The sequence below is a fragment of the Hyaena hyaena genome, unplaced genomic scaffold (genome assembly GCF_003009895.1).
Source record: "Hyaena hyaena isolate Hyena2069 unplaced genomic scaffold, ASM300989v1 scaffold_35, whole genome shotgun sequence".
NCBI lineage: Eukaryota > Metazoa > Chordata > Mammalia > Carnivora > Hyaenidae > Hyaena > Hyaena hyaena.
In genome coordinates, this window is record NW_024080667.1 from 5,761,390 (window position 1) to 5,776,334 (window position 14,945).

The following is a 14,945-nucleotide window of genomic DNA, read 5'->3' on the forward strand; positions in this document are numbered from 1 at the left end:
AGAGAGAGAGAGAGACAGCGTGAGCCGGGGAGGGTCAGAGAGAGAGGGAGTCACAGACGGAAATAGGCTCCAGGCTCTGAGCTGGCAGTCAGCACAGAGCCCGACGCGGGGCTCGAACCCACGAACCGCGAGATCATGACCTAAGTGAAAGTAGGACGCTTAATCGACTAAGCCACCCAGGCGCCCCAGCCTCAGCAATTCTAATTGCGTGCCTCAGTAATGCAAGTAAATACTATTACTGAACACTATCAGGACAATATGCATTCAATATAAAAATCATCCATAAAAATGACTGGATTAAAGACAATTTTCCAAAAGTCATCCATCATAACAAAGATCTCATATAAACATACTCAAAACACAAACTCTGTGAATTACAAATTTAAACAAAGTAATATACCTGCACAAATCCACACATTAGCACATGTGACAGTCTCAATGACCAGTGTAGATATTTTTAAATGGCAAATTTTTAGAACTGAATTACTACCAAAAATTCTCCCAGAATTTTATATTAATGAGCACCTGGGTGGCTCAGTCAGTTAATTGTCCGACTTCAGCTCAAGTCATGGTCTCTTCAGCTCAGGTCATGGTCTCACAGTTTGTGGGTTCAAGCAGTGCAGAGCCTGCTTGGGATTCTCTCTCCCCCTCACTTGCACTTTCTATCTCAAGACAAAAAAACAAAAAACCCTAAAAAAAAAACAAACCATACCAATCACCCCATACCCATTAAGGATGGCTAATGTTAAAAACAAACAAACGGGCGCCTAGGTGTAGGTGGCTCAGTCAATTAAGTGTCAGATTCTTGGTTTCAGCTCAACTCATGATCTTCCAGTTTTGTGAGTTTGAGCCCTGCATCAGGCTCTGCACAGAAGATTCTCCCTGTCCCCCCATCTGCCCCTCCCTACTCGCTCTGTCTCTCAAAATAAATGAAAAACCTTAAACAAATACAGGAAGGCGACGATATGGAGAAATTAGAAACCTTGTGTACCGTTGGTGGGAAAGTAAAATGATATGGCCACTGTAGAAAACAGTATGGCAGTTTCTCAAAAAGCTAAAAACTAGGAATTATCCTATCATGTAGCAACTCTACTTCTGGGTATACAGCCCCAAAGAACTGAAAGCAGAATTTGAAAGAGATATTGGTACATCAGTGTTCATAGCAGCATTATTCACAATAGCCAAAATGTGAAACCCAAGTGTTCACTAACAGAAGAATGAACGAACAAAATGTAGTACATACAGTAAAAGAGTACTATTCAGCCTTAAAAAGGAAGGAAATTCTAGCATGTGACAATAAGGATGAATGCTGAGGACATTATGCTAATGAAATAAGCCAGTCACAAAAAGATACAGACTAGATGACTCCACTTGTATGAGGTTCTTATAGTCAAAATCAGACACACAGAAGGTAGAATGGTGGTGGCTGGGGGGAAGGGAAAGGGAAATGAGAGCTGAGAGGACATTGAGTTTAATGCTGAATGTTCTAGCAGCTGACATGGTGAAAAGAACTATTCTACCAAGGTCTCCTAAGAGTTAACATGTAGGCTTTTTTCAAAAAGAAGCTACGGTGGAGATAGGAAAAAGAAAATATAGTGAGACAAAAAATAAAACCCAGGGGCATCTGGGTGGCTCAGTTGGTTAAGCATCCAACTCTTGATTTTGGCTCAGGGCATCATCTCAGTTTGTTGAGTTCGAGCCCCTTGTCAGGCTCTGTGCTGACAGTATGGAGTCTACTTGGGATTCTCTGTTCCTTCCCGGCCTGTGATCGTGCTCTCTCTCAAACTAAATCGACCTTAAAAAATAAAATAAAATACAAATAAATAAAACCCACAAAAAAAAGGCTTTATCCTTAGCTCAGCTAAATGTTATCCTTCTGGAATATTTACTTTCTCCTTTCTCATGGAAAAGAGCTAGGCACAGGCATCTGTGCTTAATTTCTTTTTAAAAATTTTTTTAATGTTTTATTTATTTCTGAGAGTGGGAGAGAGAGTGTGAGCTGGGGAGGGTCAGAGAGAGAGGAAGACACAGAATCTGAAACAGGCTCCAGGCTGTGAGCTGGCTGTCAGCACAGAGCCCGACACAGGGCTCAAACCCCTGAGCCGAAGTCGGATGCTTAACCGACTGAGCCTCCCAGGCGCCCCGGCATCTGTGCTTTAAAGTCCAGAACAACAGCTCATACCTGATATCCACTCTAAGTTTAGGGTAATACTGAGACACATATTTCCTGATGAGACTGTAGGAAGCTTCTTTAGGCTCACAAAGGCGAGTAAAGGCCAACGGGAGGATATCCTCCAATTTTACTTGTGGTTCTGGGTCCATTGCAGAGCTTCTATTCTGAAATACATTATCAAAAATTATCATCATTAAGGAATACAGAGTTCTCTGTTCAAATGTTTCTATATTCAACTTAAGGGCTTTCCTAAATTGATTGCTAATTTAACTAACTTGTGGAAAACTATCATTTTTTTCCACAAACAAATATACTACAGGGTACAATGGCACTTGTGTGGCAACTTATTTGAGTTATGAAATTCAGATTGAGAGTTAAAATTATGTGTAACAATGAAAAGAAATGGTAGACTTTACTTAAAAGTCTTAGTTTATCCTTGGCCTTCAATAACAAAGAATAAAGAAGATCATGCAGCACCAAAAAGCACCACACCAAAGTTCATTTCAAAAGTGTTTCAAAGTTTTAGGAAAAAAGTACAAAAATCTTCAGAGATGCAAAAACACAGCTGTAGAGGAATAGTCATGATTGCAGCTGACACGGGGGAAATAATACATATTTCACTTTACTATTGTATACTCTCCATTAATGAAACTGTGTGTCTTAAGGAGGAGAAGCGTTAACATTTACCAAAAAAAAAGAAAGGAAGGGGCAAAACTGGCCCTGAGTATAGTTTTGGGGTTTAATATTGGGTAAAAATGTACTCATATATGCCCCTTTTCATTTAACAGATATTTCACTAAAAGAAGTCTAATTCATACAGTTGCCCATAATTCCACATATGGCAGTATAGTGCACGGGCTCTGGGGTGGGAGTGCTTGGATTTACACCGTTTCTACTCACCAGTTGGACGATAATGAGCAAATTACTTACAACCTCTCCAGGCCTTAATAGTAAGGCTATACTTTGCATAGTGCCTGGCACACAGTGGCCACTCAATAAATGTCATTTTAGTAGATGTAGTTTTAGAGTGCTCAAACTGTGGTATAGACTTCTTACCTTTCTGTTTCTGGACTTCTGAGGCGTTTTTCTTGATTTTTGGACCACAATAAAACTCCCAGAAGCACCTTTTCCTTTTACCTACAATAAATTAACTTTAGTTGTAACCAATATTTTTATTTTAAATTATCCTAGTATTTATAACTTTATATGAGACTAAGCAAAGTACAGGGCATGGTGATACAAGAAATAATGTAAAATGCCGTTCAACTCTTCAGAGGAAAAAGAACAATGGATGAATCAAGGTTTGGGACTGAATCCCATTTATGGTATCATCTAGCCATTCAATACTGGACAATCCCATAAAGCCTCTGAGTTTTTGTTCTCTCACCTACGAACCTGGGGAAGAATGCTGTGATATCAGGTTAACAGTCTATAAGCTATCCACCCTGCAAAAAAGTACCATGAAGGAAGGGACAATCTTTTGGGGAAAATGAGAAAGTCTCTATCTTGAAAGGAAGACTGCTCCCTGGCAAAAGTTTACGGACTGCTGATCTCAAACTACAGTGCTTCGCAGACCACCCATTAGCGATTATTACTGCACCTGGGAATGGTTATCTAATTCATTCTTAGCTGCTGCATATGACAGTATGTGTAAGTTTCCACAGTTTACAAAAAACTTTCATAGAACTTTAAAGCTGATTCACACTAACCAGACTCCTCCACACCTGAGCTTAATTTATGCTACTATGAACGCAGCAATCAAGCTGAAATGCTTTCAGCCTATAAAGTGCTGTTTAAGTATCAAAATGAGGGTCAGCCTATGAGGCAAGAATAGGTCATAAACTATATTTTGTAAAGAAAAACACGAAGCCAGCTCATAAAATTATGCTGATGTACACTATGATAGAGGACAGATTTTTGGTTCTAATTACACTGGTTAGATAATACCTTTTAATCAGTGACTATTTCAAAAGCTATATAAACATCAGTTATACAACATTTTGAGAAATGTTTTGAGAAAACTGTAACGTAAGCTCCACAGCAGAAATCTGCTTTACTCACTGATGGGCACCCAAGCACCTGGCACACAGGAACAATTTGTGTTTGTGGAATGAAGTACTTGTTGAAAGTTCCTAAGCAGAATTTAAATGCTGGAATGGCACAGAATTCTGGGTTAATCAGATTGTGCAGAAAGGTATGGAAGAAAGGCAACAGGACTCTCAGGATGCAGTGAACTAGGTCCTTTGAACTATTTTTGCCACTACCATGGCACTGTGGTAATTCATCCTTCTGGACCTTTGAAGAAAATTTAAGTAAGATAAACTCCATTCCAACTTTAAATTTTTAGGATTCTAAGCAATGTTTTGATGTACTATACAAAATTACATGGATTTATGCCTGAAATCAATAGTGGTTTTAGTACTAGTCTCAATTTACTAAGGCTTCTCTAATGCTCCTAACAAGCTTTAATAATTTTAGATACTGTTAAATAAGGTAAACCTATTTCCAAATTTATAACGGTAACAAGTCTAGTCATAAGGTAGGCTTTGAAACCAACAAACCCAAGATGAGAGCAATTCTTTTCTGCTGCTGTAATCAAAGGATTTCTTAACCCCACCTCTCATCTTCAGTACATGATCCCAAGTACAAGGGGCCCCCAAAGAAAATCCAATTAAAATTACAAGCAGCACTAGAAAACAATTACACTATCATATTGCTTCTGCTCTCCAGAATAGTTAACTTATCAAAGATAACCGGCACCAGTGATTCTGAAACCTAGTCTCAAATAATAAAACTAGGCCATGCTTAAGCATTTCACCATCATGTTAATTTTTTACAAAAAAAAAAAAAAAAAAAAAGACAAAAAGCCTAAATGTTATTATGGACTTACAGCTATTACATGTTGAAATGATCTTATCCTCAACAATTGTTTAATACCTGTTTGATGACACCTCTATTTAATTCTCTTTTTAGTGCTTGTTTAAGGAGGTAACCCCTTCTCTCCAGCTCCAGAGAAGGGTACTTATGGATAATGTATTTCCGAATAGCAACCACTGATGCGCCACTCTTCTGGAAGCATGCCTAGAAAACAGATTTACCAAACCATGCATATTACTTTATACTAGCTCTTTTTCATTAGACAGAGAATCTGACACATATGTTTTCAAAATAAACTATTTTGGAGATGAACTTGACAATGGATGATAAATATGGCACAGAAGAATGAGTAGTATTTAAGGTAACTTCAGTTTATCATGGCTGTGGAGAAATACAGAATTGCAATATTTTTGCAACAATGATTTTGCTTTAATTCAAACCAGGCAAAGAGAAGGCACAATATGTGAATAACATTCTGTGTCAAGGAAGGAAGAACCTCTTTCCATTTTAATTCTATTCTATATTTAGAAGGCGGATCTTTAGCTTTAAAATGAAGAAAACAGAACATTTCTATTACTTGTAGGATTACAGATCTGGCTCATTTTATGGAACGAGCTTCAGCACACCAGGACCAATGTTTCTCTCTAGGCTTTGTGCACATGTCAGCAGGGAAGATAAAGATAATCTGAACAAATGGCATGAAACTGGTTTTATCAATGGCAAAATCTTAAGGAGGGTTTTGGGTAACAATGAGGGTCTTCACCTGCAATTTAAAATGCTCTTTCGTTTCCATCCAATTTATCTATATTCTATTTGATTAATTCCAAGGAAGGCTTAAGTAGGTCATTAAATCATGAAGGTGACAGAATTTTTTCAACTACTTTACAGTTTGAAGCACACATAAGTGGCATCTGTTACTACTTACCTAACGGGCTAGTTCACCAATTTTGGGTTGCCCTTGTCTATAAACTGAATGGGGAACTTAATCATTCTTACTAGGAAAAAAACTTGGTTGAATTTTATTTTATATACTTCGACAATAAAGAAAAATAATTCACAGACAGATGGAGCAAAAAGACTACAGAACATAAAACAAGTTGTGAAATACGGTCCACCTATTTCAAGTAAATGTTTCTGATCTATTAAAACCTACTGAGGTTTACTCCTGATGTTAAAATACAAAGAAAGTCAAGTGGAAAAGAACCCTCTAATACTAAAATAATTCCGTGCTCCACCAAACTGACAATGAGATGGAAGGAGACATCAGGTCTCCTGTTTGATTCACAAAACGGTATCAGTGGTCTGAAATCATGATTTGTTACAATACATGCAACACCCTCCCCCCTCATTTGTACAAATATGCACAATCAGATTCAAACTATCTTTAGGCCTAATTATACTGTTCTAATTTTTTATTTCACTGTTTAAAATTTTACTCCCTCTCCAAACTCACTGTGACCCAGCTCGTCCAAACGTAGGCTGAGTGGTTGTGAAGTAAAATCCTTGATGAAAAGTTATACAAAGAAACGAGATTTCACTAGAGTCAAGCTATCTAGATCAAGGAAGTTTCAAGGAGTTGAGAGCATTCTTAAAAGAATGCAGGGGGAGGTCCGAAGACAAACCCTTTTCCAGTTTATGTGTCGGTATTGTCTTCTCAAATTCTGAGAATGACCACTAGGCTGCCCCTTCCTATGTATACCGACCTTAATTAAATTTATCCCTCTTTCCCCAACTCTGACTCAGATCCTGGCAACAAGGTCCCTAAAACCAGGGTGTCTTTGGTTCCTATCTTAGCTCCTCTTATCATCTCATCATGTGAATTAACAAGGCAAAACTAACCAGGAAAACTTACACAAAAAAGGCAAGGTCAGATTAGAAGAGAACCTTAAAACCAGGGGGCCTGGGTGGCTCGGTAGGTTGAGCATCCAACTCTTGATTTTGGCTCAGGTCATGGTCTCACAGTTTGTGGGACTGAGCCCCGAGATGGGATCTGTGCTGACAGTATGAAGCCTGGTTGAGATTTTCAATCTCCCTCTCTTCTCTGCCCCTCCCCAGCTTACATGCATACACACTCTCTCTTGTTCTCTCTTTCAATTTTGGAAGTCAATGGATTATAGCAAAGTCATAAAGGAGGAGAATTTTTGGTGATGAAACAAAGTAGCAAGGTTCTAAGAATCTGACAGCTCAAGTAGGAAAGCTAATCACTACCAGTAATAGACATTCAACTTTGAAAAATGAACCTAAAGACAGTATTATCTTTTGGGGGGTGCCTGGGTGGCTCAGTCAGTTAAACGTCTGACTTTGGCTCAGGTCATGATCTTGTGGTTTGTGAGTTCCTGCTTTAGATTCAGTGTCTCCCTCTCTCTCTGCCCCTCCCCTGCTTGCACTGTGTCTCTCTCTCAAAAATAAATAAACATTAAAAAAAAAAAAAGAAGACTTTAAGATAGTTTATCTTTTAAAAATAAAAGTCCTCTATGCTATTCAGTTACTCTCTGTCACAATCAGACTTTAGAAGGGCAAAGATGACCCTGTTTGTTTTAATTCTCTGTTATACCCCTAGCAGGACTATCGACACAGAGAAGTTTTAGTTAGTCCTTAAATGTTTGTTGAATGAATTAACAGGTTCAGCCTTCAAAGAAATACTATACTTAACCAATAAAATGAGTGTAAAAAAAAAAATCTAAAGTTAAGAATACTTGCTATAGTAAATTTGAATTCAAAAAATTAACAGTGCTCACCAAATGTGATTTTCTTAAAAAAAAACAAAACAAAAAATAACCAAAAATACCCCATGCACTTCACAATGGCTTTCTTCTATTTAAGTATCTTTTACGAAACGGAGCAAGATTTCTGATGTCTGGAGAGGAATATGCCATTTTCGAATAACCAAAAGACAAACAATAAATCTAAGATGAACTGCTTGTAATAAAAACTTGCCTTAATGGCCTCAGTTAGGATTGCATCCATCTTGGGACGTGGGGAGGAAGCCATCGGTGTTTGTTTCTGGGCCCTGGCTAGCTGGCTGGCAGAAAGGGTAGCCCAGGAAGGTATTGTTTTTTTCACTTTCTTCTCCTTTTCTTTAGACTGATCTTTCTCACTTTAAAACAAAGAATTGTTATTATGCAAGGTAAACTCTTCAGAAAGAGGTATAAAGTCAGAAAGAAGAATAGACAAGAGAGGGATAAAAATTAATGTTTCAATTTACTTCCACACTAAAGTGATATATAAAATAAGCAAAGTTTTACAAAATAAAGGCTTTAAAAAAATTGGATACTGTAAATGAACCAAAAAGGTGTTTTCATTTGGGTGCAGGAGAGAGAAGTCCTATACGTGAGCATTGGTATGAAGGGACAGTACATGAAAGAAATAGGAATTTTAAAATGTATTCTAATAACTACAACAGGTCTAATTTAGCACAGTGAAAAGAACTCAAGCTCTGAAGTCAGAAGACCTGGGTTTGAGTTTTTGCTCTAACATTTCCTAGCTATATGACCTTAGCCAAGCGACCTGAATCTCCGCTTCCTCAGCTGTAAAACAGTAATATAAAACATTTTATAAGGTTGTTGCAAGAATTAGGAGATTATGTTCATAAAAACAACTTTGTGAGCCATAAAGCATTACACAAATTGTATTCTAAATAATAACAACAGCACTCTATGCACCTAAAATATAAAGTAGCTGCTAAAAATTCCGCAGAACTTAACATATAAAGCTGGGATAAAGGATTCCCTGAGGATCACACCTAGAAGGTATAGTTATTACCTCTTTTATTTTACTCTTTTATCCTAAATAAAAGAGTAGTTACTCTTTTATCTTAAATAAAAGAGTAGTTACTCTTTTATTTTAAATGTAATTCCTAACTGTTCTAACCAATTATGAAAAGAATTCAACCAGTTATCCTGCAAACAGAACAAACCAAAATCGCTTCAAATTAAAAAAGAATTGCCACCACGTGGTACAGATTATCAGTAGCAAATTTGCTTTCAGATTCTCAAAGTCACCCTCAAAATATACGCATTTTTAGACTCTAGTAATGACTCATAGATTACTGCTTTCTAACATAAGCATATAAAAACAACTCACAGAGGCAGAAGTCGGAATAAAATGGTCAAATGTTTCCTAGGTCAGATTTTTAGAGTCACGTTTCATTTCTTATTGAAATTATGTCAATGACTAAAATATAAGACACTCCCATAATGAATCCTAAGCACACACACAAAAAATTTCAAAGGCAAAGGCAATGAATTTTGGGTTATTCAAACCATGGTTATGATAGCAGCTACAATCTCTTATAGGCCATACAACTATATAATAAACCTATTTCAAACAGTAATTCTAAAAAGTAAAACCAAGGGGTGCCTGGGTGGCTCAGTCTGTCAAGCATCCGACTTCAGCTCAGATCATTATCTCGTGGTTCGTAGGTTTGAACCCCACACTGGGTTCTGTGCTGGCAGCTCAGAGCCTGGAGCCTGCTTCAGATTCTGTGTCTCCCTCTCTTTCTGCCCCTCCCCCGCTCATGTTCCGTCTTAAAAATAAACTATAAAAAAATTTAAAAAAAAAAGTAAATCCAAGTAAGTAGCAAACATCTAGCACAGACCAATGATATAATTCTTTAAAGCAATCTGATCTACAGTCCTTTTACATAGTCTTCAATTTTAAAATAGCAAGAAGGCTTAACTCCTTACTCCTTTTTGGTTTCCTCAGAAGACTTGTTCTCTTCCTTCTCTTCATTCTCAGGCTCTCCTTTTGGCTGCTCTGTCTCACTAGATGTAGCAGGTGGAGTTTCATTCTCTTGTTCTTCTACAGTGGAGACAGATTCCTCTGAACTTATGTCTGGTTCTAAAAAATCAGGTGTGCAGAATTGCATCAAATAGATATATTAGGGCCCGAGTCAATATAAGGGTAAAAGTCTATCTTATTAAGCAGAAAAGCCAAATGTTCCAACTGACAGATGGACTTTAATATGAATAAATGACTATTAGTTGCAGAGTTCTTTCCTCCTTTATGTAGCTCAAATCACCTATTCAAAGGTTTATTCAGACCACTATGTGAGAAAAGGAGATGAACCAGGAAATTACACAGAAAGAGAAACCCATTTTACCCTGAATCAAATCTCTTGCCTATTCTCCTCTGCAATATTAACGAGATTCATAATTAAGACATTAGTTATTTCATAATTTAACAGACGAATCATAGTAAGGGAATGAGGAATAGAAAGTTAACACCTATTTTCCAAGTGAAAAGACTGGGGCAAGGGCAGAAATGTGAGGGGGGTAATACTGAGATCTGCAGTTGCTTATTTCTATCTTTTCTCAGCAAGTCTCTCTGAGCAGTCCATCAAAATACGGAGCCCCAGATATGGATAAGCAGGGACTTCCAAGAAAAGGACTCTCCCATGGCAAAGCATACACAAAGAACAAAAGTGTACGCTTGAAGAGTTTGGTCAGTTAAATTATGTGAACAAATTCCATAATAATGAAAAATTCTAAAGAACAAAAAAATGCTGGGGCATCTGGGTGGCTTGGTGGGTTAAACATCCGACTTCAGCTCAGGTCATGATCTTGTGGTTTGTGGGTTTGAGCCCTCTTAGGATCCTGTCTCCCTCTCTCCCTGCCCCATCCCTGCTTGCATGCGCATGTGCACGCAGTGTCTCTGTCAAAAATTAACATTTTTTAAAAGAACAAAACCATGCCACTTCCTTCTTATAACCAAACCACATATATACAATTCTAAAGGAATTTCTAATTTTCAACAAGTTAAAATTCTAAAACATAAATTTGAGAACAGTCAACTGTCACCTATTGATCTTATCCTGGATTATGCTCTTTAATGAGACATGCACAGAAGTTGAAAATCCTCCCATTTGTTCAGCCAACATTGAGGTTTTAGAGTCAGACACATCTGGATTCAAAAGTTCAGTCCTTATGATTTTCTAGCTTCATGGCTGATGGCAAGTTCTTTGATATCTCCAAGCTTCAGTAATCCTACCTCACAGTTATCGTGGGGATTCTAGAAAATGCTTTAGGGGATACCTGCACTTGTACCATGGGGGTGATTCCCACCCTCCTTCAGCCTCTCCTGCTGCTTCTAGAACTATTTTGCAAAGTATTAAGGCTATAACTTCATTATAACAATGGCATTAGGTGATTCAGATTTTTTATATCATATATGTATCTTTTACTGCTCCTTGGCCCACCCATTTGACTTAACTGGCTGCATGGGTAAAATTTACTGTTAGTCATTATGTTTGTTTATACACTGTCTTATTCTAAAAAGGATGAAAAGAACCACTTACTGGGTTATAGTAGAACTATAAATTCAATTTCATACTACTTTCTCTTCTCAAGAATTGCTTAATAGTTGATTAATAAAAGTGCAGTCACTCAACAGGCATTGAGTATGTAGTATGTAGAAGACAACTGCTTCCAACTCATTAAACTATTGTGTTTGTCTCTGAAATACAGGATTTATAAAATTTAAAGTATGAGTCCAGTTATTTTTACATACATAATACCATAGTGGGAGAAGATAAAACACAGAACTTGTCAAGTGACTTACTGATCCTTTCTAAATTCTTGGTTGACTTTTCCACTACCTGAACTCTCTGTCCTGTATTCTGAAAACTGATGTCATTAGTGATTTAGTGGCATTAGCTGTTAAGCAAACGTGGCTTAAGGTGGGCCATCAAGCGGCCTAACTCAGCGCCGGACCAAATAACCTAACTTCAACTCACCAGCACTTCTCATTTATTTATTTGAGAGAGAGAAAGAGAGCATCTGTGTGAGGTAGGGGAGAGGGGCAGAGGGAGAGAGAATCTTAAGCAGGCTCTACGCTATACAGAGGCCAATTTGGCGCTTGATTCCCCATGATCCTGGAATCATGACCTGGGCCTAAAACAAGAGCTGGATGCTCAACCACTGAACCACCCAGGTGACCCCCTCTCATTTTTTTTATATGCTGAGTCCCATGTCTTCTAAATATGCCTTATGCCAGGGTACCCACATTGCTTACAGTATTCATCTGAGCATTATTTTAAGACAAAATCCAGGTTCAGCTGGAAAAAAAAGAGTATATTCCTGCTGCATCAAGGGATAAAGGCATCAAGGGTGCACGTATTTTTTATTCCTAACCTGTGATGGTAAACAGAGACTGAGTTCTAGTAGCCACGACAAGGGATGGTGCTCACCCCTGGCAAACCTGAGATATTAAAGGCAAGGGAAAAAGGCAAAAAGGCAAAAAGGAAAAGGAGGAGAAAAAAGAAGGTCGCAAGAAAAAAAAGAAAAACAAGGAAAAGAAAGAGGTAGAGAAGCCATAAAGGAGCACGATTACCCAGGCTGATGGTTCTGCATTTCTCTTGATTCATTATGTTCCCACCTCTGTCTGGCCAATCTTCTCCCCACCAACACCAAATACAAACCAATGTTCTGATTGGCCCTTTGCTCCCTCAAGGCCTTATGACGATTTCTGCACTGTCCACCTTGAAGTCTCATTTGTCCACAGCCTTCATCCCCAGGACACTGTACGCCCAGAGAGCTACTCTTCAACTGTTCCTGTTCTTGCCAACCATTTTCTGTTTTTAATTCCAAGAACATGAAATTTACACCTCGAAAAATCTTGAGACAAGATGAAATTCTTCCTTTGGTCTGGAAATGACGTATCAATAGGCACAACTTCTCTCTTTCAATGCTTCCCCAAAACAGCCATGAAAAAAGAACAATTACGTTCAAACGATTTTACGGGATACTCTGAATTGGAGTAGAAACTTCTGCCATTTTATGTTGTCTCCTGCTTTACTTTACCTGGCTTTTCTTCCTCCCCTTCAGCAAGCTTGCTTTTGGGAGGAGTTTCCCGCGTAGAATTCACAGTTCGACGAATCGGCATGGTGTTATCTTCTACCTTCTGAGAAAAGAGACAGCCATAATCACACATGCATAAGAAAAATGTTCTTTTCTCTCTTTCTCAAGGGACCTAACTGGGTGTCAGAAGATGTAGGAAAATTCTTCAAGTCGACTCCAGGATCTGATGCAAATTACTACTAACAAGTTTTTTTTGAAGTGAACCATGATATTTAAGAAGTACTTTTCAAAAGTATTTTATTTCAGCTAAAATTTCAAATGGAAACTGGTAATATACTTGATTTGGAATAAATTTAAAAGGTTGGAGGCTTTCTGAGGAATCTGAAGGGAAAGGGAAGATGAAAAGAATTTTGTATCTTTTGATTTTTTTCAGATTCACAGCCCAGACTCCCCAGAGTAAGGAAAGGAACATGTACCAAGAAGGACCCAGCAGGGCCTGAAGTCAGGGACTGATCCAAGAGTGAGCTTCAAGAATGTGTCAGCCCCTACCTCACCTAACTTGTCCGCGTGGATCAGCTGAGCTCCTACTATAAGTGGGAGTGCCTTAGGATGGACGAGTTCACCTTGAGACGTATCAGTCGCCATTTAAAATAATTTCTAGGCCCGAGTACAGGTTACACTCTGAAGCCTCTGCTGTTAACCACAAGGATTTTTCCTAATGGTTTCAGTGTGGTGAAGAGTCAACCTAAAGCACAGAAAAGACCTGGTGTGAAGATTAACAGAAACAAAACTAAACTAAATGTCTAAATTTAATACACATCCAAAAGGGAAAAATTAACTATAAAACTTATAGTTAAGTGACAGATGACTTGGTCAGTTATCATTCAGAAAGATAAAATCACTATCAAAATATAGACTAGGTTAAAGCAGCCACTAAGACAAATGCACAAGCCACAGCAGCTATTGCACCTTCCACATGAACAAAGGCAACAAGGACAAGAAAGCTCATAAGGAACCTAATCCCATTCCCCTCCTGCTACCATTAGGAACTTAGAAAGGACAGAATAAGGAGATTAAAGAATAGTTTAGTCAACTGTTTACTCAAAGATACATGACTAAAGAGAGAAGGGTTTTGTTGTTATTGCTCTCAAAAGGATCAGGAAAATTAACTGTAACTTTAACTTCATCTCCTTTAGATAAAAGTAACACAAGGGCAAAAATACTGAAGAACGTGATACTCTAAGAGCCTCCAAATCCAGAGAAGCAAATGTAGACCATAGGAGAACAGAAGTATGTTTCCAAGACCTTATTCGTTATTTTTAAAGTAAGCAAAACTAGCACAGAAGAAAGAACATAATTAAATATTCAAAGATAAAACCCATGTAGTCACTCAAATTTGCCTCATTAACACTCTCTGGCCTCAAAAAAAAATCTCATCTGGAATTCAATGACATTTTATAACAAAAATCTCTCCAAAATATAAGAAAACGATCATTTAGATGTTTAGATCTTTGTGCTAATGAACATTAACAAAGAGTTAGAGAACAGCAGATAAGTCATTCAACCCCTGCTTGAAGCTCTAACCCTGTCTAGGAATTTAAGAGTTTTCAATTTGTCAGGTAATAGTCCCAAGCTACAATAACTGGGATCAAAACAAAACAAAAAAAACACACATGAAGAATACATTTACAGGGAAAATCTTTTTATGGGAACACCAAGAGCAATGCCAGACTTGTGAAAGTCTGTGAGTTGAAAGAATTCAAGATACACTAAAACTTATTATCAATCAGTAATATCCATGAATATTTTAAAAATTATCAACTCTTATAAAAACTACTTAGAGTGCTCATATAGCAATTCACTTTAAAGAACTATAAAATATAGAAATAAAAATAGCTGTTTTCTCATCTGTGAAAAGAGGGCCAAGTTGGGCTTAAGAACACTCATTAGAAACCTAAAAGTCTATCTTGTAGTAATGTGAATACATATACCTGCTCATTCATGCAACTAGCACTTACATAGTAATATATTTTCCTTGACAATAAAAAAAGCCCAAACAAGTCTGCTGCTGTTTTTACATGTGAACCCTATACAGAAAT

General features: G+C 37.7%; 1 protein-coding gene across 6 annotated transcripts in view; it reads right to left on the bottom strand.

The window, feature by feature from the left end:
• The window catches only part of HP1BP3 (heterochromatin protein 1 binding protein 3), a 38,869-nt gene that overhangs the window by 19,522 nt on the left and 4,402 nt on the right, over positions 1-14,945 (bottom strand). For 4 of the 6 annotated variants that reach the window (XM_039229111.1, XM_039229114.1, XM_039229113.1 and 1 more), the window contains exons 2-8: positions 13,396-13,591; positions 12,850-12,949; positions 9,736-9,889; positions 7,988-8,147; positions 5,111-5,254; positions 3,230-3,310; positions 2,183-2,337 (exon numbers count right to left, since the gene is read on the bottom strand). In XM_039229111.1, the coding sequence (XP_039085042.1) occupies positions 2,183-2,337; positions 3,230-3,310; positions 5,111-5,254; positions 7,988-8,147; positions 9,736-9,889; positions 12,850-12,949; positions 13,396-13,491 (890 nt within the window). In that variant the 5' untranslated portion in view covers positions 13,492-13,591. Of the gene's footprint in view, positions 1-2,182; positions 2,338-3,229; positions 3,311-5,110; positions 5,255-7,987; positions 8,148-9,735; positions 9,890-12,849; positions 12,950-13,395; positions 13,592-14,945 lie in introns of those variants that run through there. The other 2 variants (XM_039229116.1, XM_039229115.1) reach the window with 2 other exon arrangements.